This window comes from Juglans regia, chromosome 12 (genome assembly GCF_001411555.2).
Source record: "Juglans regia cultivar Chandler chromosome 12, Walnut 2.0, whole genome shotgun sequence".
In the NCBI taxonomy this organism is placed as follows: domain Eukaryota; kingdom Viridiplantae; phylum Streptophyta; class Magnoliopsida; order Fagales; family Juglandaceae; genus Juglans; species Juglans regia.
The window spans coordinates 19,916,300-19,940,126 of record NC_049912.1 but is presented as its reverse complement, the minus strand read 5'-3'; the positions used below and the strand labels follow the sequence as shown (position 1 = coordinate 19,940,126).

The window sequence follows — 23,827 nt, the reverse complement described above, 5'->3', positions numbered from 1 at the left end:
TCCTCTCAAAAACAGAGGAGAAAGAGAGGAAAAAATGTGGCGACTTTTGCGACCAAGCACGGATGGTTTCACACTAGTGATAGCTCAATTCGGGGTGCATGTACGTAGCACTGTTCATAAATTTTTACTCGGGGGGTTTAAGAGTTGAAAATGAAAAGAGATGAATGAATGGTTGTAATGAGGTTACAAGCAGCAGCCTGCAACACATGATCTTCTGGTAATTACCCAAAAAAGATTACATGCATATTCATGATCTACAATTTTTGAATGTTTTGTGTGATCAGGTGGAGGTACTCTGTTCATAAACCTCTCCAACTTATTAACGAATCTTTTAATATTTACTGTTTATGAATAACATCAAAATCTTTGAATTTACAAATTATCTTTTTCCGTCGTTCACGCGTAGAGATGAAAATCAATGCTACGTTGACAGAAAAACAGAGTACAAAAGGTCTCAATTGACCAATCTCTGCTCGACTTCTTTTTTATTTGAGAGTACCATCGTTCAAAGCACAAGCCGAAGGATAGAGCTCCGAATCCCTTTTATTATTATTATTATTAGTATTCTGTCTGATCAGGTGCTTCTTCCGCTTCTTCTCTTGAATTCTTTGAATTAGTTTTTTTGTTTCTAATTTCGCAGCCACTAATTTGGTTTTTGCTGATAGTAGCAATTTCCTGTGGTTTAAGGTACGGAGACGTCGGTTAAGGTCTGAGAAAAATCATTGTCGAGGAAGGTTTTGGTTTGTTCGAGGTTTTATGATGGACGGGAAGCTTGTGGGCGCCGAGATTCATGGCTTCCATACATTGCATGGTACGGCCATAATTCTCTTTTTATTTTTCATTTTCGGGATGCATTTGTAGAAGTCTTTTTTCATGTTTCTTAGAAGTAAAAGCACTTTTCAGAAGCATTTTTTAGATTTAATTTCTTATTAATTAAAGGTAGGAAAGCGCTTTCGCGTTACTATTTTTTTATTTGTTATTTTTGCTACGGCGTTACTAATTGAGCATTGGAGGAAATTGATTAGGGTTTTGGCTTTTACGAGCAAGAACAGTATTTCTCCACTAGTTTTGTGCTTCTTTGATTCATTATTTCGAAATTCATCCGTTTTTCCAGCAGTTCTGAGACAAAAAGACTTGTCTGTTATATGGGAAATTGTTTTTTTTTTTCACTCCTTTTTTTTTTTAATAAAAAGTCCTCCCATATCTAGAGAGAGAACTAAATTGTCTTTCACCAAGGCTTACTAGAGAATTGAAGTACAAATAATAAAAATAAGTTCCATGGGAAACTATTTGTTTTCCAAGGCTACATGTAAGTCAATGTATGCTTAACCTTCTACAGTTTGATAAAGTGATAATGTATATTTACGTTGATGAAGAACAGGTACAGTTACTTGTTACAATTTTAGTCTGCCTATTGATTTCTTTATGAGTTCTCTCTCTCTTTTATGATAAGTAATTTCTGATGTCCTTTCAAGAATTATCGTTGGGGAATTACTTCTTTGTTATTTATCAGTATTTTAATTCTCATGTATTTTGTTTTTATGACTCCTTTTTCATGGACAGATTTAGATGTTCAGAATACTATAGAAGAGGCCAGAATAAGGTGGCTCCGTCCAAATGAAATTCATGCAATCCTCTGTAATTACAAGTATTTCAGCATCAATGCCAAGCCGCTGAATTTGCCCCCAAGTAATTACCTATTTCTATTAATTTTGACACCACTGATACAAGAGCTAACTCTAAAGTTGCCACATATATCTTCACCTAATTTTGTAACACCCCAAGGGAGACCCAAATCACATCTGGACCTATCCTCCAAAAGCACTAGTCAATGGTGCAATTAGAATCCATTAGAATTATTATAAAGAAAAGAGCTTCTCCCTCCCAAGTAATGTTCTCATACACCACCTGCACTCATCACTCGGTATGGGATATTATAATCTCCTCTCCTTAAATTTCTGACGTCCTCGTTGGACCATTCCATCATAGTTGGTATGACTCAAGTCCCACACTACTTGATGGGATAAGCTGTAATCACGTTGCATATGAATTTTGTTCATGTGTAATATATTTAAGTACATAATATTAACTATAAAAAATCAAGTGCATAAAAGTAATATGGAATGGTTATGGCTCAGTATGGGGTATTTAATCTCCTTCCCTTAAATTTCCGACATCCTCTTCGGACCATTACATCATAGGTGGCATGACCCAAGTCCCACACTACTATATGGGATAGGATCTAATCATGTTGCATATGAATCTGTTCATGTGTAATATATTTAAGTACATAATGTTAAATAAATAAATAAGTGCATAATAGTAATATGAAATGATTATGGCTTTGTAGCTCTCATATATTAGAATTAAGAACAAAAAAGCATATTTCTTGTATGGATTTGATGAAATTATGCATGGTTTTAAAAGCTTCTTTTATAGATTGGTATATGATATCAGTTACTGATATTTTTATGTTGTGTATTTTGGTGGTTAATGTAACAGGTGGCACTATTCTATTGTTTGACCGTAAGGTGCTTAGGAACTTCCGGAAGGATGGTCATAATTGGAAGAAGAAAAAGGACGGGAAAACTGTCAAAGAAGCCCATGAACACTTAAAAGTGAGGTTCCCCAATTTCTGCTAGCTCAGTGGCATCAACTAATATACATGTAACTCATTGTACCTTAGTGAGTGCTTATGTTTTCACAATGTATACATATTGATACAAACAGACAAATACATAGATATTTAGAGATGTAAATAGAAAGAGATATGGCAGATATATCTCCTATCTAAATCTATTTACATATCCATCTATTATGAATTTATATACCCCCAGAAGTCCAGTTAATGTTTCTCCTTTCTGTGCTTTGCTTAATACCTGTTGTACTAGAGGATGTTTCTTGCTACATATCTTGGGCATATTATTTTCACTTGAGTATGAATATAATGATATTTTTACTTAATTTATTTTAGCACGCTCTACCAATATTTCAAGTGTCAATTTGGTTTCCAGAGTCTGATTTTGATGTGTATAATGTAGATTCATAGATACTTGGTTTGAGGAGAGGCAGCACCATCAAAAGAGACTAAAGTTTACTTTGCTCTCAACAGTCCTATCTAGTTTTCTTACCTGCCTTATTTCTTCATTCACTGTTGCTTATTCAATTGTAGATCAACTTTATAAGATTTTATAGAGATTTTTTTTTTTTTTTTTTTTTTGGGGGGGTGGGGTATTGATCATTATTTTAACGCTCATCTTGTAAATTAGAAGACAGTGCTCTCCATGTCAAGTTGGTTTGGGTCTTAGGAGTTTGTGCATATTTAAATAAGCTCCTTTAGGTAAATGGTTCTCACGGACACAAAGAGGAGAGGGGGTTGTTTTTGTTCACCAGAGTCAAGTTAATGCTTTTTGGTGATACATTTCATTTTGTTCAGTTTTGTTTTCTGTTCTTTTTTTTCTCTTTATTATCGTGGCATGGGATTTTTTCGTCAATTATATGTAGAACATAAAGTTTTTGAGTTATTGGCATGGGTGGGGGTTTCGGTAGTTCGAATTACCAAGAGGAGCAAGGGTGTTTCTTGTTCAGTTTCTCTTGGCGGACAAAGTGTTGGTTGGTTGTGGAACATTGTTGAGGGCCTGAAACAAGCAGAAGGGCTGAAGGAATATTTTATTTCGAGGGCAGGGAGCAGAGTTTTCATTGCTCAGCGGGTTCCAATTTCCATGGTTGATTGTGTCAGTGGAAGAATATGGTGGCGACATACAAAATGGATATATTGTGATTCTAGAAGGTGGTAGAGGCAATGGCTGGGCAGGTTTCACATGGGTGCTATGTAAGGTGGCAGATTCTTTTCCATACTTCCGTTGGCTGTGATAGCAGTGTCCTCCCATAAAATGTAAGACCCACAGTCAAAAGGAAAATGGGTTGACTCACTGTTAGAAGAGTATAGCACATCGTTGAAAAGCAGTTGTATGTGGAGGTTGTTGCGGTACGAAACAAACTCCAACAACCATTACCTCAACTAGGGGAAGTTTGGGTAAAATCATGAACAAAAAATGTGACATGCTAGTTAGAGAACTGTTGATGTAGTCCTATAGATTCTCAGCAGGAAGGATGTGTTTGGTGAGGATATCGCGTTGGAGAGAGTTGCAAAGAAAAAGTTTGTTGCGTGATTTAAGAGGACAACTGGAGAAGATTAGAGAAGTGAGACGGGTGTTCAATATTTTTTCACTGTGGCAAACTCTTTTGGAAGGACCAATTCTATTGAGTCATTGGATGTGAATGGTGCTGTTTTTTCTAATCCCTTTGAGATTGGCGATCATATCGTACAACATTATAATATGTTTTATATGAGCAGTATAGTTGCTGGCCTCGGGTGGATGGTCTCTCTTTTGAGTCTCTTGATGAGGAAGTGGCATCTTGGATGGTGAGAGCTTGAAAAAAAGTACGGTCATAAGGTGGTGAAAGCATTGAATAGTGATAAGGCCCCAAGCCCTGATGGTTTGTGAGAAGTCATGCAACTTTGCTTACTCTTATCCCCAAAACAATATGGACGGTGGAAATTATGGACTTTCAGCCAATTAATTTGGTCAGTGGAACTCATGAGATTATAGCCAAGGCTCTTGCAAATAGATTGAAGTTGATGTTGGAGAAGTTTATCTACAAGTCCTAGAATGCATTCATCAGGGGGACACAAATTTTGGATTTAGTATTAATTGCAAATGAATATCTGAATTCCAGAATTGTCACAGGAAAGCTGCAGGTGCTATGTAAGATGAATATATAAAAGGAACATGAGAATTTCCCTAATAACCATCATTCCAACATGCAAAACAAAATATTAACAAGGTCCATTATAGCTGTTTTTGGCTGAGTACTTAGTTATAACAAACAGAAACACCTATAATAAATATATATTTATATATATATATATATTTTTTTTTTTTATTGTTGTGTATCTTGTAAGATGTGGTTCAGGGGAAAATTGGTGCTGTTGAATTGAGCTTTGTATCTCCACGGTGCACTTTTTTATGCTGCTGAATGGCACCCAACGGTTTTGTTAGTACTACCAGAGGTCTTTGCTAGAGGGATCCTCTTTCTACTTTGGTATTTATATAGTTATGGAGGCTTTGAATAAAATGTTATCTACTTTAGTGGCTGAGGATTTTTATCAAGATTTTTTCTGCGGGGGTCAGAAGCGTCGATGGCATTTCCACATCTCACTTGTATGTGGATGGTACACTGATTTTTGTTAGGCAGTTCCTAACCACTTATGATACCTTTGTTGCTTTCTTTATTCTGTCCCTGTTCCCTCTTCCTATTTTGATTGCTAATCGGTTGGAGAAGTTGCAATGAAAGTTTTTGGCACAAGTTGGACAAGAAGTCTAATTTTCACTTAGTTAAGTGGACTAAGGTATGTTCTCTTGTTTTTGAATGAGAGCTTGGGGGGCCAACTTAAATATGTTCAATCAAGCCCTTTTTGGGAAAGGGTTCTGGAGGTATACCATTGAGAATGGGGAGTCTTTGGAGCATGAAATATGGTTGTCCATGGGTGGATGGTGTACTCATGAAGTTAATGGAACTTTTGGTGTGAGACTTCAAAAAAATATCCTAAGAGGTTGGGGGAAGTTCTCTTGTTTTATTAGATATGTGGTGAGTGGTGGTTCAAGGATAAAGTTTAGACTTGATGTATGGTGTCTTGATCAGATCCTTAAGGAAGTTTATCTGGAATTTTTTCGATTTGAATTTTTTCGATTTGCTCATTTACAGGTTCAAATGACTCTTATTAGTTGAATGTTGATTTTATCAGAGGAATGTAGGATCATAAGGCAGGTTCTCTTATTTCTTTGACATGCTGTAATTTACTTAATTGAGAAGGGGTGGGGAGGATAGAATTTTTCGGTCTTTTCGCAAGGTGTGTTTGAAGTCAAATCATATTATAAAGTTTTGGCATCATGTTAAATCATTATTCCCATGGAAGAAAATATGGCGTGACAAGGCTACTTCAGTGCTGCTTTTTTTGTTTGGACAACAATGTTAAGGAAGATTCTTGCTTTGGAGAATCTAAGAAAGCATCATGTTTTAGTGATTGATCGTCTTTTACTTCATTGTGAGATAGCTAGTGCTTTATGGGACTCTATTTTCGGTGTGTTTGGTTACAGTGGCCTCAATGGGAAAAGGCCCAATTGGTAATTTGCATAGTTCGACCTTATGGAAAATGATTCCATCATGTATGATGTGGTGCAGTTGGAGGAAAACAAATTATCGAAGTTTCGAGGATTGTGAGAGTACCATGGAGGATCTTTGGGTTTTCCTTAATTCTCTTTATTTTGGGTGAATTCTCACGTTTCTTTTGTTTCTAGTTTTTAGGATTTTCTTGCTCTGTTTCCTCTTTCTGTTTAAATGCGTCTCCTGTATACTCCCATGTACTTGGTTATCATCCATAGCTTTTTTAAGTAAATTATTAACTAATCAAAAAAGTGGTTTGAAATATATGAACAAAGGTTCTTTCTATTTGGAAAAGTATATTTTAGTGAGATTTGCTTTGCCTGTTGTTTCATCTTTCAGGTTGGTAATGAAGAAAGGATCCATGTATACTATGCGCATGGGCAAGATAACCCAACCTTTGTTCGCAGGTGTTACTGGCTTCTTGACAAGTATGTAATGGTTTCGGTTTATGTGCATCTTTAAACCCACCAATTTATTGGCTATATTTTTAAATAATACAGAAGAAAAGCCTTCTCTGTAAGTAATTTTGTGTATGATTTGGCTATTGTTTTCAGGAGCCTAGAACACATAGTCCTTGTTCATTACCGTGAAACTCAGGAAGTCAGTATTGTCATGCTTATCCCATTAAACCTTTTTCTTTTTTCCATTGACTTCGGTACCTAAAAATAACTAGGTATTCTAACCTTGTATTGACCTGTGGCTGACTTATGATACAGTTGCAAGGATCTCCAGCAACACCTGTCAATTCAAATTCTAGTGGTGTCTCTGAGCCATCTGCACCTTGGCTTTCATCAGAGGAGCATGAGACTGGTTCTAATCATGGATATAATGCTGGCAAGAAAGAAATTTTAGGTGGTATTGATTGAACTTTATGTATTTTGAATCCTATGATCTTTTCACAGTGAAGTGGCTTGTTTGGTTTTTTATCAATACATACTTGTTTTTTTGTGTTTTGGAGAAGGTTAGAACGGGATTGGTTCTTCATTGAGCATTATAGTTATTCTCATTGTGTTAGACGATTAGTACCTGGATTTACAAATATATTTCATCAACTGATGTCTTGATTGAATCTTATTGTCAGTAGAATTAAATCTGCCCTTTTGCAGTAAATGGATATACAATATTCTTACCTTGTTTTTCAAAGAATCGATAGGGCCTGGTGACAATTTGACTGTCCAGAATCATGAACTGACGATTCATGAGATTAATACTCTCGAGTGGGATGAGCTCCTACTGACAAATGATTCTAACATCTCAACTGCACCTACAGGAGGTAAATGATTAGATCCATCTGCAGCAGAGCTAGTGGCTACGCAGAAAACCATTCACACTTTTCCCCCCTTTTCTTTTTGGCAGATAAATTTTCAAGCTTTGATCAATCAAATCAAATTGCAGTAAATGGCTCTTTACATGATGTAAGTAGACCATTTACGGTTTACTATGGGTTCATATATTTTTTTTGTCGTTTTGAACTTAAAAAGAAAGTCGCATCCTCATCTTGAGTTATTGTTTTCATTTCCCGGCTACAGCTTATATGATGAATGCTATGCCTAGAGTCACGTCCTCCAGTGTAGAAAAAAGTTATTTTGTTGTTTTATCTGCTAGAATTTGGGATCATAAGAGTTTATGATGATTTTATGCTCATCGGGGAGCATGGTTATTTAATCAACCAACTTTGTTTCTCGTGCCATTACTATTTACTGCTAACATGTGATATGAGGAGTTTTAAACCATTTATTTTGCTCAACATAGTTGTTTAGACTATAGACGTTCACAGGGACAAGTTGTTGGCCATTGGGCTTCATGTCTTATGTTCCTTTCTTTTTGGTTTTTGCAGCCTATTGCGCAGCAGGGTTGTAGAGTGGCTTGAATTTTCATGTGCAAGTGCGAGTTTCTAATAGTTTTTGCCTGGATGCTTTCTTGTGTCATTCTTATGTTACTTTTCACTTAGCATCCATACATGTTCTGTAGTTTCTTATGCGTTCAGATTGACTTGACATGTACATCTATACTTCAGTGAGCAAACTAAGCTTTTGTGCTGTTATATTAGTTTTGGTTAAACTATGTAATCTACTTCTATTTTACTTTGTTACAGATAGCATTAGCACAAGATATAAATCTTGCTGTTTTTCATTTCAGGGAGCAAAGTTTTCAGCTGAAGTTTCTTCTTTCAGTAATTTGACAGAACTGGTTGCTAGGAATGATAACATTCACTTGAGTTTACGGGACAACATTCATATCCAGACACTGGAGAGTCAAGTGAACACAAACGGGGATTCTATTACCATGGGAAGCACTAATTCCTCAGACATTTTGGTCCATGATGGATTGCAAGGACAGGACAGTTTTGGAAGGTGGATGAACCACATCCTGGCTGACTCGCCAGGTTCATCAGAGAACACGGTGCTAGAATCCTCCATTTCTCCAGGTCATGAATCATTTGTCTCTTCTGTGATGGATCATCAGAAATCTTCAGCTCCAGAGCAAATATTTACCATAACAGACATCTCACCTGCATGGGCATTTTCTACTGAGAGAACAAAGGTTTTTATTTTGCCAGTACCTGCATTTCTATTTCGTGGTGTTCTTTTATCACCGAGGCTTTCTTGTTCACTTTTTATGCTTCAAATGCCTTCAACTGGTTTTTTATGAGTAAGTTCTTGAGACATCAAAGGTAAATAAAAATTGGAATGAAGACATGTCTAATCTTAGTTTATTAAACACAGTAACTGTTGAAACTTCTTGAAAGTGAAAATTCAAATTTTTGACCGAGTATGCATTCTCATTTGCTCTAACAGCATCATTCTCTGCCCCGTACATACGAGCAAAACAAATGGGAGAAGATACTGTGATGCTAGATTTATCATGTTAAGATTGGGATGTTATATTATTTTGCTTGAATAGAACTCTGAATGGCAAATTCAATTTTAGATTTTCTTAGAGCAACCATTTTAGTTTCCATCATCTAAACTGCTATGAACTCCTTGCATATATGTTTTGTACCAATTAAACTGTGATTCATTCCTTTTTTTTTTTTTTTTTTTTGGGGAGCAACAGTCAATATAAACTTTCCAAAAATCATCTTCGTTGCCACTGGTGCTGAAATGGATATAAGCTTGAAATATTGATACTGCCCAGATAGTTAGTTTTTCCACGTAATCGAGTTGATCAATGATCATGAATCGACTACGAATGGATCAGTCTGTATACGGTTTGCTTAACGTAGGAAAGTTAGGTTTAAAGAGAAATATTTTAGCCACAAATTAATTACACAAAAATAATCCCACAAACTGATATGCCTTAATGTGGTTCGTCAGATTGTAAAGTTATTTTTATTGTAAAGTAGATCTAACGGGTCACATAAATCCACGTTAGTTTGTATGATTACTTTTGTGTAATCTCTTTGTAGCTATAGCAGTTCTCTGGTTTAAATAGCTGTAAACTTTTTACCTATGTTTAAAATGTTGCAGATCCTAGTAACTGGGTTCTTTCATGAGGAGTGCCAACATCTTTGGAAGTCTAGTCTCTTTTGTGTCTGTGGTGATGCCTGTGTTCCTGCAGAAGCTGTACAGGGTGGGGTGTATCGATGCTTGGTATTACCACATTCTCCTGGATTAGTAAACCTTTTCATGAGTTTTGATGGTCACAAACCGATCAGCCAAGTCTTGAATTTTGAGTATCGTACTTCTTTATTAAGTGACCCAGTAGTTTCCTCAGAAGAGAATTACAAGTGGGAAGAGTTTCAAGTTCAGCTTCGTCTTGCTTCTCTGCTCTTCTCTACATCCAAGAGCCTTAATATTATGTCTAATAAAGTATCACCAAAATCCCTGAAGGAGGCTAAGAAGTTTGCTAACAAAAGCTCTATCATTTTGAATGGTTGGGCAGATTTTAGCAAGTCAATTGAAGACAACAAACCTCTCTTTCCACAAGCCAAAGATGGTCTGTTTGAACTCACTTTGAAAAACAAGGTAAGGGAGTGGCTGCTGGAAAGAGTTGTTGAAGGCTCCAAAACCAAAGAATATGATGCCCAAGGTCAAGGAGTAATACATTTATGTGCTATTCTGGAATATACCTGGGCCGTTTATTTATTTGCATGTTCAGGCTTATCATTGGATTTTCGTGATAAATGTGGATGGACAGCTCTTCATTGGGCAGCATATCATGGAAGGTAATTGTTTCATTTATCATAGATATTGTACAAGTTTATGGAGGGAAACTATTCTTCCTTCTTTCATTCATTGATGTACAATAACATATATACTACATACACTTGACAATTATACCCTCACAGATTACACTTATTACAACCATGTCATCTAACACTCCCCCTCAAGCTAGAGTATATATATCATATAAACCCAGTTTGAAAGAAATAAGTTTCAACTGACTCCAACACAAAGACTTAGTAAACATATATGCGAATTGATCGACAAACTTCACAAAAGGTGTAGAAATGTCACCACTTAGTATCTTATATCGAATGAAGTGACAATCAATCTCTATATGTTTAGTCCTCTCATGGTACACAGGATCAAAGGCAATATGCACTGCGGCTTGATTATCACAAAATAACTGGAGAGCGATAGGAGCTGGAAACTCAATCTCTTTAAGGAAGTGTTGCAACCATGTCAGCTCACTAGTAGTGTGAGCCATTGCCCTGTATTCAGCTTCTACGCTAGACCCAGCTACAACTGTTTGTTTCTTACTCTTCCATGTAACCAAGTTACCTCCCACAAAGGTACAATATCCAGTAGTAGATCTTCTATCTGAAGGAGATCCTGCCTAATCAGCATCTGAAAAGGCTTCAACCCTAAGATGTTCATTTGATCGATACAGTTATTCAAGGTCAGGGGCTCGCTTAAGATGACGAAGAATATGAATTACAACATCCCAATGTGAGACCATAGGCATTTGTAAAAATTGACTCAGTACACTCACTGCATAAGAGATGTCCGGTCTAGTGATAGTAAGATAATTTAATTTCCCAACAAGTCTTTGATACCTACCTGGGTCTCCAAACAACTCCCTTACTCTTTCAAGAATTTGATTTGGGTCCATAAGGGTGTGAATCAATGTTTTGAATACCGTACCGGACGTCGTACCGGTCAAGACACTGGAATGAAATATTTCGATACCGGTACAATTTTGTGTACCATTTCGTGATAACGTTTCGGAATAGTCGATATATAAATAAATTATATATATAAATATATATATATATAAATTATATTCCAAAATAATAGTTTATATAAAAATAAATTATATATAAATACATATATATAAATTATAAATAGTCTAGTCTGAATTGGGGGTTAAAAAATAAGCTTGTAGTTTGAAAAAAAAACAAAAAACAAAAAAAAAACAAAGGCCGAAATTGCAGCCGGTACCGGTCGGTATGAAACGGGTATGGTACCTATACCGGCCAAACGACCGGTACGAAAAATATCAGCCGTACCGGCTGGTACGGTACGGAATCCACAACAGTGGTGTGAATAGGTCGTGCACCCAACATGTAGGTTTCTTCCAGAAGGTCAAGTACATATTTCCTCTGAGATAGGTTGATACCCTCTTTAGATCGATTGACTTCAATTCCAAGGAAATATCTAAACTTGCCCAAGTCTTTTGTCTGAAATTGATCATGTAAACACTGTTTCAACCTAGAAATTCCAGCAGAGTCACTCCCAGTAATTAAAATGTCATCCACATATACAACCAACAAAATGTGACCTGCATCACTGTGTAGGTGAAATACCGAATGGTCTGTTTGGCATCTATGAAGACTAAATGCCAATACAACATTAGAAAACTTCCCAAACCATGCTCGAGGAGATTGTTTCAAACCATATAATGTCTTTTTTAACTTGCGTACAGTACCTCGATACTCCCCCTGAGCAACAAGCTCAGGTGGTTGCTCTATATAAACTTTTTCATGCAAGTCACCATGTAGAAATGTATTCTTAACATCCAGTTGAAATAAGGGCCAATCTAGATTAGCAGCAAGAGAGATCAACACTCGAACAAAAGAGATTTTGGCAACGGGGGAGAAAGTCACCTCGTAATCAATGCCATATGTTTGAGTGTAACACTTAGCAACCAAGCGGGCTTTCAAATGTTCCACTGAACCATCAAGATGAAATTCGATTGTATATACCCATTTACAGCCAACAGGTTGCTTACTAGGTGGTAGTGGAACAAAATCTCATGTCCCATTATGGTGAAGGGCATCCATTTCATTTTTTATAGTTGTCATTCATCCCGAATCAGATAAAGCATCCTGAACTATCTTAAGAACATAAAATTTTGAAAGCTGAGAAGTAAAACATGAGAATGAAGGAGATAAGGCATGATATGAGACAAATTGACTAATCGGATGTTGAGTAACACAAGATCGAGTACTTTTGCGGAGAGCAATAGGTGGAGAGTCTGAAATATTGAGTAACTCAGGATCTGAAGATGGAGACACGATTGGTGAAGGCATGGAAGTCAGTGGCCGCAAGCGACGCGAGTAAACCTGCAAAAGAACTAGGGGAGGCATGGAGGAGGGTTGGGTAAGGTTGGGTGAGTGTGAAGGATAAAGTGTAAGAATAGGTAATGGTAGAGGATCTAATTCATTACTCGAAGCTGCGTCCGAGAAATAGGATATGGACTCAAAGAATGTAACATCAGTACTCGTGAAGTAGCGTCTAAGAACATGACTATAACAACAATATCATTTTTGAGTCCGAGAATAACCAACAAAAAAACACTTGGTAGAACGTGAGTCAAGCTTATCAAAACTTGGGCCAAGGTTATGAACATAACAAACACACCCAAAGATTTTTGGAGGAAGAGTAAATGGTGGTAATGAAGGAAACAAGATTGAAAAAGGAGATGAACCATTGAGAACTGATGAAGGCATACGATTAATAAGGTGACAAGCAGTAAGAACACCATCACTCCAAAATCATTTAGGAACATGCATGTGCAGTAAAAGTGCTCTGGTTACATCTAACAAATGACGATTTTTGCATTCAGCCACCCCATTCTGTTGTAGTGTGTAAGAACATGAAATTTGATAAACAATTCCTTTGTTACTTAAGTAAGTAGCAAAATCACTAGATTGATATTCTCTAGCATTATCAGAACGCAAAACTTGAACCCTTTTGTTAAATTGGGTTTTAGTTTCTTTTCAAAACACTTTGAATATGGAAAGAAGTTTAGATCTTGCCTTCATAAAAAACACCCATGTCACACGAGAGTAGTCATCTATAAATGTGACAAAATACTGAAACCTATTTCATTTAATGTTGATTGGTCTCCATATATCGGAGTAAACTAATTCAAAATGACTCGATGCTCGTTTATCAACCCGAGGTGCAAAAGACACACGATGATGTTTACTAATTTGACATGCTTCACAAGGAAAGGGAGACATTTCCTAGATTCCTAACCTGACACTTTAAAAGGGAAAGAGAGGGGTGACCAAGACGACAGTGCCATTCATAAGCAGATGATGAAGAGGATGTAAGAGCTTGAGTGGGTGATTGTTTAACATCAAGATAATACAGACCACCAGCTTCATACCCTGTACCAATCTTGTTTCCCGTCTTGAGATCTTGAAAGACACATGAAGAGGGATAAAAGGTCACTGAACATTGAAGACTTTGAGTAATCTTACTAATAGATAGCAAACTAAAGGGACAACTAGGAATATATAGAACATATGACAAGGATATAGAGTCAGTGAACTTAGTGGATCTAATGTCTGTAACTTTAGGAAGAGAACCATTAGCAAGAGTAACACTTTTTGAAGATGTCACAGTATCCAACTCAGATAAGACAGAGGACAAACCAGTCAGATATTCATTAGCTCCTGAATCAATGATCCTTGGAACTTGAGTGGATGAGACAAGACATGCGGACGTTGTACTTGATTGGGCAAGAGTAGTTGTGAAAGATGAAACCCGTGTGCGACCCAAAAGCTTATCATACTCATCTTTTGATATACTAATTATATCTTGGCAAATGACTTATTAGCGGATCCAGATGGTCTACCATTTAGATCCCAACAATAGCTCACCGAGTGGTTAATGCGATCACAATGGGTGCACTTACGAGATTCTTGACCTCGAGTGCGATAACCTTTGGCATCACGTCCCCCCACGTGAGCCTCTACCACCTCGGCCTCCACTCCCACCAGGAGCAACATTTGAGGCAACTGCATCATGTAACTGTAACTCAAATTTAGTTGTCATTGATGCAGGAATAATATCACAACTGAACTTGGAGATTGAAACTCCACACAATATATGAGAAAAACCACAATTCAACTTGAGAATCCAAGAAACACACTCTAAAAATGTAGAAACTTAGCTCAAGTACCCGATAAAAACCCGAATAACAATATTTCGGTCATGTTTCGGTCAGAAATACACTGTATCGGCCTATATCGGTTTTGAATTGGACTATTTTGGCCGGAATCGGACCGTATCGGCTAGGAACCGGTTAATATCGATTATGTTTCGGCATGTATCAGACAAAACCGGGCCTATATCGGCCGGTATCGGTTTGTATCGAGTATCGGCCAAAACCGATTTCAACTTAAATCCAAAACTGGATTAGGTTATCCTAAACGAGAATAAGTGGTATGGGAATTACCTTATCCTCGTTACCAAACAGGCTTTATCCGCACTTGAGGATGGGATTGGTTATCCCTGCAACCAAACACTACTTTTCTTCGATGCTTGCCAGCGACAGGCGGCACTTCCGGCGGCCGTTGACGACGGGAAACACACCGATATGCACAGACAAAGACGAGACACCCACCCCTGGTGTCCAATACCGAAGAAGATACCAGAAACACTTCAAACACCTATGGGGCAACCGACGACGGAGGAGAAGCCACTTCAAACTAGTGTTTTTAATTTCGTACCATACCATACCGGCCAGTACGGCCGAAATTTTTTTTACCGGCCCAGTGGTCAATGCAGGTATCCTAAGTGTTTCGTACCGGCCCAAATACCGGCCGTACTGGCCTATATTTTGGCCTTTAATTTTTTTTCTTTCAAACTACAAGCTTATTTTTTGAACTCCAATTCAGATTAAACTATTTATAATTTATATATATGTATTTATATATAATTTATTCGTATATAGACAATTATTTTGGAATATAATTTATATATATAATTTATTCATATATCGACTATCCCGAAACGGTACCGGTACTGAAATATTTCGTTCCAGTACCTTGACTGGTATGCCATCCGGTACGGTATTCAAAACATTGCTTCAAACACCTATGGGGACAACATCGGCAAACTCGAATCCGGCAACTGCAAACACTGGTGCTTAGATCCGGCGACAAAAGTTAGATACGACACCGAAAAACACTCCAACAAGTTCAAATGACAATGAGCTCAATTTCGGCATGAACCGCTGTCCACCACTTACCACCATCCGACAACCGTGAGCTTTGATACCATGTACAAGTTTATGGAGGGAAAATATTCTTCCTTCTTTCATTCATTGTTGTACACACTTATTACAACCATGTGATCTAACAACTAATTAGATTTGCTATGTCCTATTTGACTCGGAGTTTTCGCGTTAAAACTTTCTACCACTATCTCATTTCCATCACCCAAGAGAGCTTGAGCTTGCTCTATTACTTTTATGTCTGGACTTTTCTATATTTGCTTATATTGACTTTTTGCATGCTATGTGACATAAATAACTCTCAAGTGCAAGTATAACATGGTTTGTGCATGAGATATCACAGATTTGTGAGCACATCTTATACTTTAGTAGTGATTTGAAAAAGAACTCTCAATCTTGGATTTTGCATTTCTGACATTTGCATTGTGCAGAGAGAAAATGGTTGCAGCCCTTTTATCTGCTGGTGCAAAGCCAAATTTGGTCACTGACCCAACCCCTGGAAACCCTGGTGGATGCACTTCTGCTGATCTTGCATCTTCAAAGGGGTATGATGGCTTAGCAGCTTATCTTTCAGAAAAGGCTTTGGTAGAACAGTTCAACGAAATGAGCATAGCTGGGAATGCCAGTGGTTCCCTTGATACTAGCTCAACCGATAATTTAAACACTGAGAACCTCAGTGAGGATCAGCTGTACTTAAAAGATACGTTGGCAGCTTATCAGACAACTGCCGAAGCTGCTGCACGTATACAGGCTGCATTCAGGGAGCGCTCTCTAAAACGACGGACCCAAGAAATTCAGTTTTCCATTTCGGAGGCTGAAGCACACAGTATAGTCGCAGCAATGAAGATTCAACATGCCTTTCGCAAGTATGAGTCACGAAAAAGGATAGCAGCTGCTGCACGTATCCAACATAGGTTCCGCACATGGAAAATCCGGAAAGAATTCCTTAATCTCCGTCGTCAGGCTATCAAAATTCAAGTAAGTCCTCTTTCCCTGTCTTCTTTGTCGCATGACTGACACTTGGATAGGACAAAACTTAACCACATGGTGAATGACAGAGGCCTCAAATGCTTGGCTTGATCAGTTCAAATTGTATTTTTTTAGTCAAAGTGTTGTTCATCAGCTGACCTAGAAACAATCTGACTCAGTTTCACGCAATTAACATGATTGACCAGATGTAACCTGTACCTACAGCCATGTAGCATATAATGTAGCATTGGCAAGTGAACCTCAATTACCCTCTTCTTTTTTCTATTAGCAAATTGCATACAATCAATTCACAAAGATACACGATTAAAGGGATGAGGGGCTGTATCCTTTGCACTATGGAACTGGGATGAATGGAGAATAGGAAAAAAAAAATTGATTCATAAGAGTAGAAAAAAAAAAAAGGGAATGCTTCTTGTCATAGGGGAGGATGCGGCCCCTTTTGTCCAATCGTGTGCATTAAAGTTTGCAGTGTGTGGAACAACCAAGATGCTCCAATTAGAGTTCTCTTTAAATCAAAGGGTGGATTTGGTGGATTATGGGGTATGTTCTCTAACTGAAAAGGAATTTCCAAGAGCTTTGTAAAATGACTTGGGAGTACCTTTCTGACAACCATGATTATAACTTAAATGTTAAAAATGTTTTTGGATTTATGTCACCCATCCAGACCTGTAAGTACAAGCATAAACAACACTAAATTTAGTGACATCAGAGATTCATGAGAAGTTGTTTGACTGCACCCAATGCAGGCTGTTTTTCGGGGTTACCAAATGCGGAAGCAGTACCATAAAATTCTTTGGTCAGTCGGTGTGCTTGAGAAAGCAGTTCTGCGCTGGCGTTTGAAGAGAAAAGGTTTTCGTGGTCTCAATGTTGATCCTATTGAAGCAGATCCGTCCCTGAAGCAGGAAGGTGATGCAGAGGAGGATTTCTATCGAACTAGCCGAAAGCAAGCTGAAGATCGTGTTGAGAGATCTGTTATACGGGTTCAGTCTATGTTTCGTTCAAAGAAAGCACAAGAAGAATATAGGAGAATGAAAATGTCCCATAATCAAGCAAGGGTAGGTGAATCGCATTATCATTCTTACAATTCAATTCCTGGAACACTAACCAATTTCGTATTGTTTTCCGCAGCTGGAATATGAAGGGCTTCTTCACCCCGATATTTACATGACATAGGTGAGAGACGGAGAAGTTCAGATACTGGGAGTCTAGCCCTTCATGGACAAGTGAAGGAAAAAAGATGGATTCCAGAAGAGTGTTCTATGCTCTTGTAGTTTGTACATGTAGTAAATGCCTAAATTAAGATCGCCTGCACTTTGGACCCTCTGCCAGTGTTTTTTAAGATTTGAGAGGGTCATGGGTTCAGTCGTCTTGTTGTGGGTTCTTTTTATTATTATTATTATCCCTCCTGGTAGTAATCTTGTACACAAGATCTAGGAATCACTTGTGTTTGTGAGCTTAATTTAGTTAAATATGGGTAGCAATAGCTTTACCATGGCCATTGGCATCAGGTTAACTTTCAAATCTACTAGCTACTTGCTTTTTCTTCTTTTTCTTCTTCTTCTTCTTGTTTTTCGTTTCTATTACTTGGAATGAATTATGTTGGTAAATGAACACTTACACTGCTTCTAAATTTGAAATTTGTGAATGAAATTTCACAAATTACAAAGGATCTAGTGCGTATACAAACTCCGCTCCTTCGGTTTTAACATCGATGAGCCCAAAATATTTTTAGGCCTCGTTTGTTTTCGCAGATAAGATAAGATGGGATGAAAGTTAAAAATTAAATAAAATATTGTTAGAATATATTTTTTAATATTATTTTTGTTTTAAGATTTGAAAAAGTTGAATTGTTTATTTTATTGTGTAGAAATTTAAGAAAGCTGTAATGATTAGATGAGATAATTTTAGAAGTTTTGGAAAAATAAACGAGACCAGTTCACAAGTGTTGAATAAAATACAGATTGAGAATGAGAAGTTTTTTATTCAGATGGATCCTGAAGATCAACGGCTTGGGGTTGGTGAAAAGAAGAAAGTGACACAAATGTTGCGTTTTAGTCGTTGCACTGAATTTCCCACCAAAGTTGTTTCTAGAAGTAGACTATACAACAATGGAAAAAAAGTGCTGGTCAAAGATATTGAAAAATGACAACCCATTCTTACTAGTTCAGTTTGCTGTTTCATAAAGGTTGCCAATGCCCTACAGCTATAACCAACCAGAGAGAGCGAGAGAGAGAGAGAGAGAGAGAGAGAGAGAGAGAGAGAGCATGGAAAGCAATTCAATTAACCAAACCACAGAATATTGATCCTATCTGAGAATGAAAACAGGGAAAACATCCCAAATGAATTGCATTGTGGAGTTTCAAGTTCGCCTTCGGTAAACAAATAAATTTCTCAACTGAACCTCAATCCGTTTATTAGTTATGCAATTTAGACACCGATCTATCCAGACCAAGAAAAGGTAGAAAATACAATCCAGCTAAAGATAGAGGCAACAACCATAGACAATATATATATTCTCTTTACACCAACGCCCATGCTTAATATTCCCAAGACCAACTTGAATGAAGGGGCTGCAGCAGTGGTAGAAAAATTGCCATCTGATTGTTTGCCTACTTGATGTACTGAGAGAGCCACTTGAAGCCTTCACCATATCCCATCTTGCGGACAATGCTGCACATGAACACCTCTAGGGGACGGACATTGGAGTCGATCAAATTAACCTTTCCCTTACCCGTGGTGAAGTTGGTCAGGCCCATATGGTACCGCAACTCATCCTCTGAGGCGGCATAAGGTATGTCTATCTTGTTTCCCAGAATAAGAAACGGGACATTTGCCAGCGACTCGTCAGAGAGTAGCGCATCAAGCTCTGTTTTTGACTCTGCAAACCTCTCTTTGTCGTAAGCATCAACCAGGTACACCACGGCATCAACCTACAGAATAAAAGGATCACAAATGATCAGTGAGGAATCAATCCCATCACAGAAGTATTTGTCTGGCCTTTTCACGTATCACCCCTATCAACAAGAATAATAATTGAAGAAATTATTGGAGTTTTGTGCCTTCTAAACCCAGAGTTCGTCAACAAGAATAATAATTGAAGAATACTCGGTTTGCCGTATAAAATATACACAAGGTACCCCAAAAAAAAAACTTAGTAGTGCAGCATGTTAGAAACCATAAGTAAATCCCCCGTTTATTTACTTCTCTGTAGTTTCCGTGCAGAATCAAAACAACCATGAAAATCTAAAGAAGAGATTTAAGTCTAATTAAAGTTGCGAGGCTCATGTAAGCGCACAACAGGTCTTTTCTAGAACCGTATACCTTGTCTCATAATCAGTAAACCTCTTGCTGAGATAGTATATGGCTCTTTTCTTCCTACTCGTTTCATTGTATCAAACAATTAATGCAAGTATCAACACAATAAAGAAACCTATTCACATGCCAATTTCAACATAATAAACTCCTCTATCCTTTTCCTTTCTATTGTAACCTCTAGCTAGGCTTTTTCATGTATAATTCCTGTGTACCTGGGCCTTGCCTAGTTCTATGAATACAATATCTTTGATTACTTATCAAAAAAAAAAAATAAACTCCTCTATCCTTTCAGCCATCTACCCAAGTAGCTGAACCACAAGTATGGAAGAATAATAGAAAATGAAAAGTTCTATTTAAGCTCGCATTAAAAATCAAATTTCTCAAAAAAACTGGTAGCCAGGCACCCATATCAATAAGGGTTTCTACAACCTAACAGCCACACCGTTCTCTTTATTACTCCTTTGCCAATGATAGCAATATCATTATGACCCAATAACCAACTTTCAAATCGACATATGTATATAAAACTATCGCTTCAAATCGATGTCTTGTATGTATGTGTACAGGGTGAGCTGCTGCTAAGATTGATCAACAATGCATATATAAATGAGGAATCGGAAGAAAAGTAAATATGCTGAGAAAAGACAACTGCACAAGAAATGCCCAGAAAATGAACCAAAAAAATATGTAAATAGATATCGAACTACAGTAGTCCCTGCTTGGTTGCCGAGAAAATGCAAAAAAAGAATACAAAAATGACGGAATTAAAATCAAAACCTTGGCGTAGTAGTCCTTCCAGACTCTGCGAGCGATCTGATGCCCACCCAAATCAAAAGCCTTGAACTTTATTTTCCCAATACTCAGCTCCTCGGACGTCGGATGCTGCGTCGGCTGATGCTGAACTAATCTCTGCAAAAAGACTCCAAACAAACCAACAGAAAACAAAGATCTCTTATTTGTTTCGTAAATGAAATTACCGTTCAGGCTCTGTTTGACGTTGAGAAAATGTGTAAAGAAAAAAAATTCGATTCAAAGAGGGAGAACCTCATCTTTGAGCATGTGAAGCAAGGTGGTCTTTCCAGCGTTATCGAGCCCGAGGAACAAGATCTTGGCCTCCTTTTGCCAGAGACCCAGCGACGCAAGAACTCCATAGAACCAATCAACAAGGAACATGTTTTCTCGAGGAGGTTTAACTCACCAGTTCACACTGAATCTCAAATCCCACGGGAAATAGGGGACGTAGAGAGAGAGCCGAGAGAAATCGAGCTGCGCTCGCTCGGTTAGATGAAAAATTGGATGTGAAAGGGAGAAAACTTAACGCCCCACGCCGCCACCTCAGCCTGTAATCGGGCCTGAATGCGAATAATTTATTATTTTATTATTATTTTTACCTAATCGTAATTTTTTTAAAAAAAATAATTAAATATAAAATTTTTATAAAAAATTAATTTTTTAATAATAAATATCACTCTTTTATAAATTAATTAAATAATATTTACCCACTTCATAATTTATATATAGAAATCTCCATCTATCTCTAATTAAAATATTAATAAGAGTTTTGTATTATTACGTGTAAATATTTGATTGACTGATATGTAGATTAGCCAATCAAAAATTAAAATGTGGATTCAATATTTCCAATATTAATGTAGCGAAAGCTTTTAAAATTGTGGTTTCTTTTTGTAAAAACTTGAAAATCTAGTTACTGATTTTGTATTTAACCTCACAAACAAACAAACAAACAAAATTCAATGATGGGATGCCAACTATTCCTTTACACCCTTTAATAAAAATATCAGACAGATTATTTCTTGACTTTTAAAGCTGAACACTTTCATCCTTGTACTTAGTCTCTGTTTGGGTATTAAAATATTTTGAGAATAGTTTACTATTATTTTTTATTTTTTTTATTATTATTTATTATTATTTAATATTTTATCAATATTTTTTTACTAATATTTATAAAATATCTTAAATCACTTCACTACCTATTTTGATAATTTCGTTACATATTCCATTAGATCCAATAACTAAATCTCATCACGTGGTTTGCAAGTCATTCAATAACAAATAGAAATATGCCACGTGTCACAAAAATAAAATTATAAAATAAAATAAAAATTATAAAATTATCCGACCACTTATGAGAATACCAAGTGGTTGTAATTTAATAATATTGAATAATTACTTTTTATTGGATGATCAGAAGGAAGTGGATGATGGATTTGGGGTGAGGTACTATGATCTAATAATGTCTTGTATTTTTCAAATTCTTTGACTTATATTATGCCAACTTGTTTATCAGGACTTAGCTTGTGACTTATAGCACCTTAAGTAATTAAATTATCAAAAATTTTATATGCAGTCATTTTACGTACTTCTAATGTACTTCACTAATGTGATTGGCTACGTCATTTTTTTTAAAATATAAATAATTGATTTGGTCAATCATATCAATGAAGTGTACAAAAAATACATAAAAGTAACTGTATATAACAAAACTCTTAAATTATAAGGTCATTCTTTTTAGAGAAATGATACTTGCAATCGTAAGTGTGCAAGCGTCATGCAGTCACTTTAAAAAAAGTGAATAAATATGGGATCCACTTGAAAAAAAATTAATTTTTTAATAGTAAATTCTACTCTTTTTAAAAGCGACTGTATGAAATTTGTGCATTTCACGATTATATGTAGCATTACTCTTCTTTTTAATGTATGCCAAATATTGGGCAATTCCAAATTTTTTTTTTTTAGACCAATTGGGTCACTGTATCTGGTCCACTAATATGGGCTCAGCTATCTCCTCCTATTGGGCTTATCAATGTTGGAGCAGGCCCAAAACCACAACACCAGAGATGGTATTTCCGTCATTTGATATACCTCGCCACCTAAGAATTAGGGTTTCAGAATCTCAGATAAAGCGCCCCAAATCTTCTCATTTGCTCCGTAGAAGGAACCCCCAGCAGAAGCACACATACGCATCCTCTTCCAGGTCTGTCTCTGTCTCTGTCTCTGTCCGTTGTGTGTGACTGCTTGTTTATTTGTATGTAACTGTGTGTATTGGGTTTTAGAGATGGCGAAGTCGAAGAACCACACAGCTCACAACCAATCTTACAAGGCTCACAAGAACGGCATCAAGAAGCCCCGCAAGCACCGCCATACCTCCACCAAAGGGGTACTATTTATTTTTTGTGTATTATTATGCCACATATTTCAATCATGTAATTGATTCTTTAAAAAATGTTTTTTTTATTATTATTATTATGGGTACAGATGGATCCAAAGTTCTTGAGGAACCAGAGGTACGCTAGAAAGCATAACAAGAAGGGTGCTGAGTCGGCCACCGAGGAAGAGTAGAAGAGTGGACAGGCAAACTTTTTGTTTGATATCTATGGTTTCGTTACTGTTTACTTTAATGTTCAGTAGTAGAGTGTTTTGGTGCTACTGTAATGGGTTTTGTTTCAATTCCTAGTAGGGGATAACACTTTGACAACACTTTCAAGCCTCTTTACCGATGTTTGTTAAGGACACATAAGTTCTGAATTATTTTTATTCTCATTATCTAATATTTGTTTGGAGCCTATGGTCTCTTGTGCTTCATTTGGTGTTTGTGCTCTCATTTATGTTGCTTTAGGTCTTCTTTTAAATAATGTTTAGGATTGCTAGTTGAGGAGTTCACTTATGTTGCGTTTGGATGAATAGATTTAGGTGGATGATTTGGATTTGGGGTTTCAAAATCCAAATTCCTTGTTTGGACCATATATTAAAATCTGGATTTGCATAAAAACAAACAAGTTTTTTTAGCTTTGCAAAATCTTGGATTTGAAATCATGGTTGATGTGAAATTCAAATCTAAATCCAAGTTCTTCTATCG

General features: G+C 36.9%; 3 protein-coding genes across 10 annotated transcripts; 2 read left to right on the top strand and 1 right to left on the bottom strand.

Moving 5' to 3' along the window:
• LOC108994781 (calmodulin-binding transcription activator 6) lies at positions 1–18,186 on the top strand. Of its 8 annotated transcripts, none has more exons than XM_035683352.1 (15): positions 48–217; positions 434–578; positions 688–811; positions 1,564–1,689; positions 2,503–2,618; positions 6,568–6,656; positions 6,783–6,828; positions 6,945–7,083; positions 7,373–7,501; positions 7,585–7,643; positions 8,368–8,772; positions 9,699–10,396; positions 16,077–16,623; positions 17,382–17,690; positions 17,764–18,186. In XM_035683352.1, the coding sequence occupies exons 3-15, from the start codon at positions 757–759 to the stop codon at positions 17,806–17,808; spliced, it is 2,763 nt and encodes a 920-aa protein (XP_035539245.1). In that variant the 5' UTR covers positions 48–217; positions 434–578; positions 688–756; the 3' UTR covers positions 17,809–18,186. The 8 variants fall into 8 exon arrangements, with proteins under 8 accessions (XP_035539247.1, XP_035539245.1, XP_018825663.2 ...); XM_018970118.2 differs by having other exon boundaries at positions 407–578; positions 6,945–7,080; positions 7,382–7,501; XM_018970117.2 differs by having other exon boundaries at positions 407–578; positions 7,382–7,501.
• A 729-nt stretch (positions 18,187–18,915) lies between these two features.
• LOC108994770 (GTP-binding protein SAR1A) lies at positions 18,916–21,297 on the bottom strand. Its single transcript, XM_018970100.2, has 3 exons — positions 20,995–21,297; positions 20,728–20,859; positions 18,916–19,565 (listed from the first exon to the last, which is right to left on the bottom strand). The coding sequence occupies exons 1-3, from the start codon at positions 21,121–21,123 to the stop codon at positions 19,245–19,247; spliced, it is 582 nt and encodes a 193-aa protein (XP_018825645.1). The 5' UTR covers positions 21,124–21,297; the 3' UTR covers positions 18,916–19,244.
• A 1,531-nt stretch (positions 21,298–22,828) lies between these two features.
• LOC108994772 (60S ribosomal protein L29-1-like) lies at positions 22,829–23,551 on the top strand. Its single transcript, XM_018970101.1, has 3 exons — positions 22,829–22,945; positions 23,025–23,128; positions 23,227–23,551. Exons 2-3 carry the CDS (start codon positions 23,027–23,029, stop codon positions 23,308–23,310), a joined length of 186 nt encoding a protein of 61 aa, XP_018825646.1. The 5' UTR covers positions 22,829–22,945; positions 23,025–23,026; the 3' UTR covers positions 23,311–23,551.
• Positions 23,552–23,827: the final 276 nt, after the last annotated feature.

Coding starts and splice junctions, on each gene's coding strand:
- LOC108994772 (XM_018970101.1), top strand. CDS start 23,027: ATGGCGAAGTCGAAGAACCACACAGCTCACAACCAATCTTACAAGGCT. Junction 23,129..23,226: donor GCCATACCTCCACCAAAGGG/GTACTATTTATT, acceptor TTATGGGTACAG/ATGGATCCAAAGTTCTTGAG.
- LOC108994770 (XM_018970100.2), bottom strand. CDS start 21,123: ATGTTCCTTGTTGATTGGTTCTATGGAGTTCTTGCGTCGCTGGGTCTC. Junction 20,860..20,994: donor TTCACATGCTCAAAGATGAG/GTTCTCCCTCTT, acceptor GTCTTTTTGCAG/AGATTAGTTCAGCATCAGCC. Junction 19,566..20,727: donor GGAAGGACTACTACGCCAAG/GTTTTGATTTTA, acceptor TTTATTCTGTAG/GTTGATGCCGTGGTGTACCT.
- LOC108994781 (XM_018970124.2), top strand. CDS start 757: ATGATGGACGGGAAGCTTGTGGGCGCCGAGATTCATGGCTTCCATACA. Junction 6,829..6,944: donor ATTACCGTGAAACTCAGGAA/GTCAGTATTGTC, acceptor CTTATGATACAG/TTGCAAGGATCTCCAGCAAC. Junction 8,773..9,698: donor TTTCTACTGAGAGAACAAAG/GTTTTTATTTTG, acceptor AAAATGTTGCAG/ATCCTAGTAACTGGGTTCTT.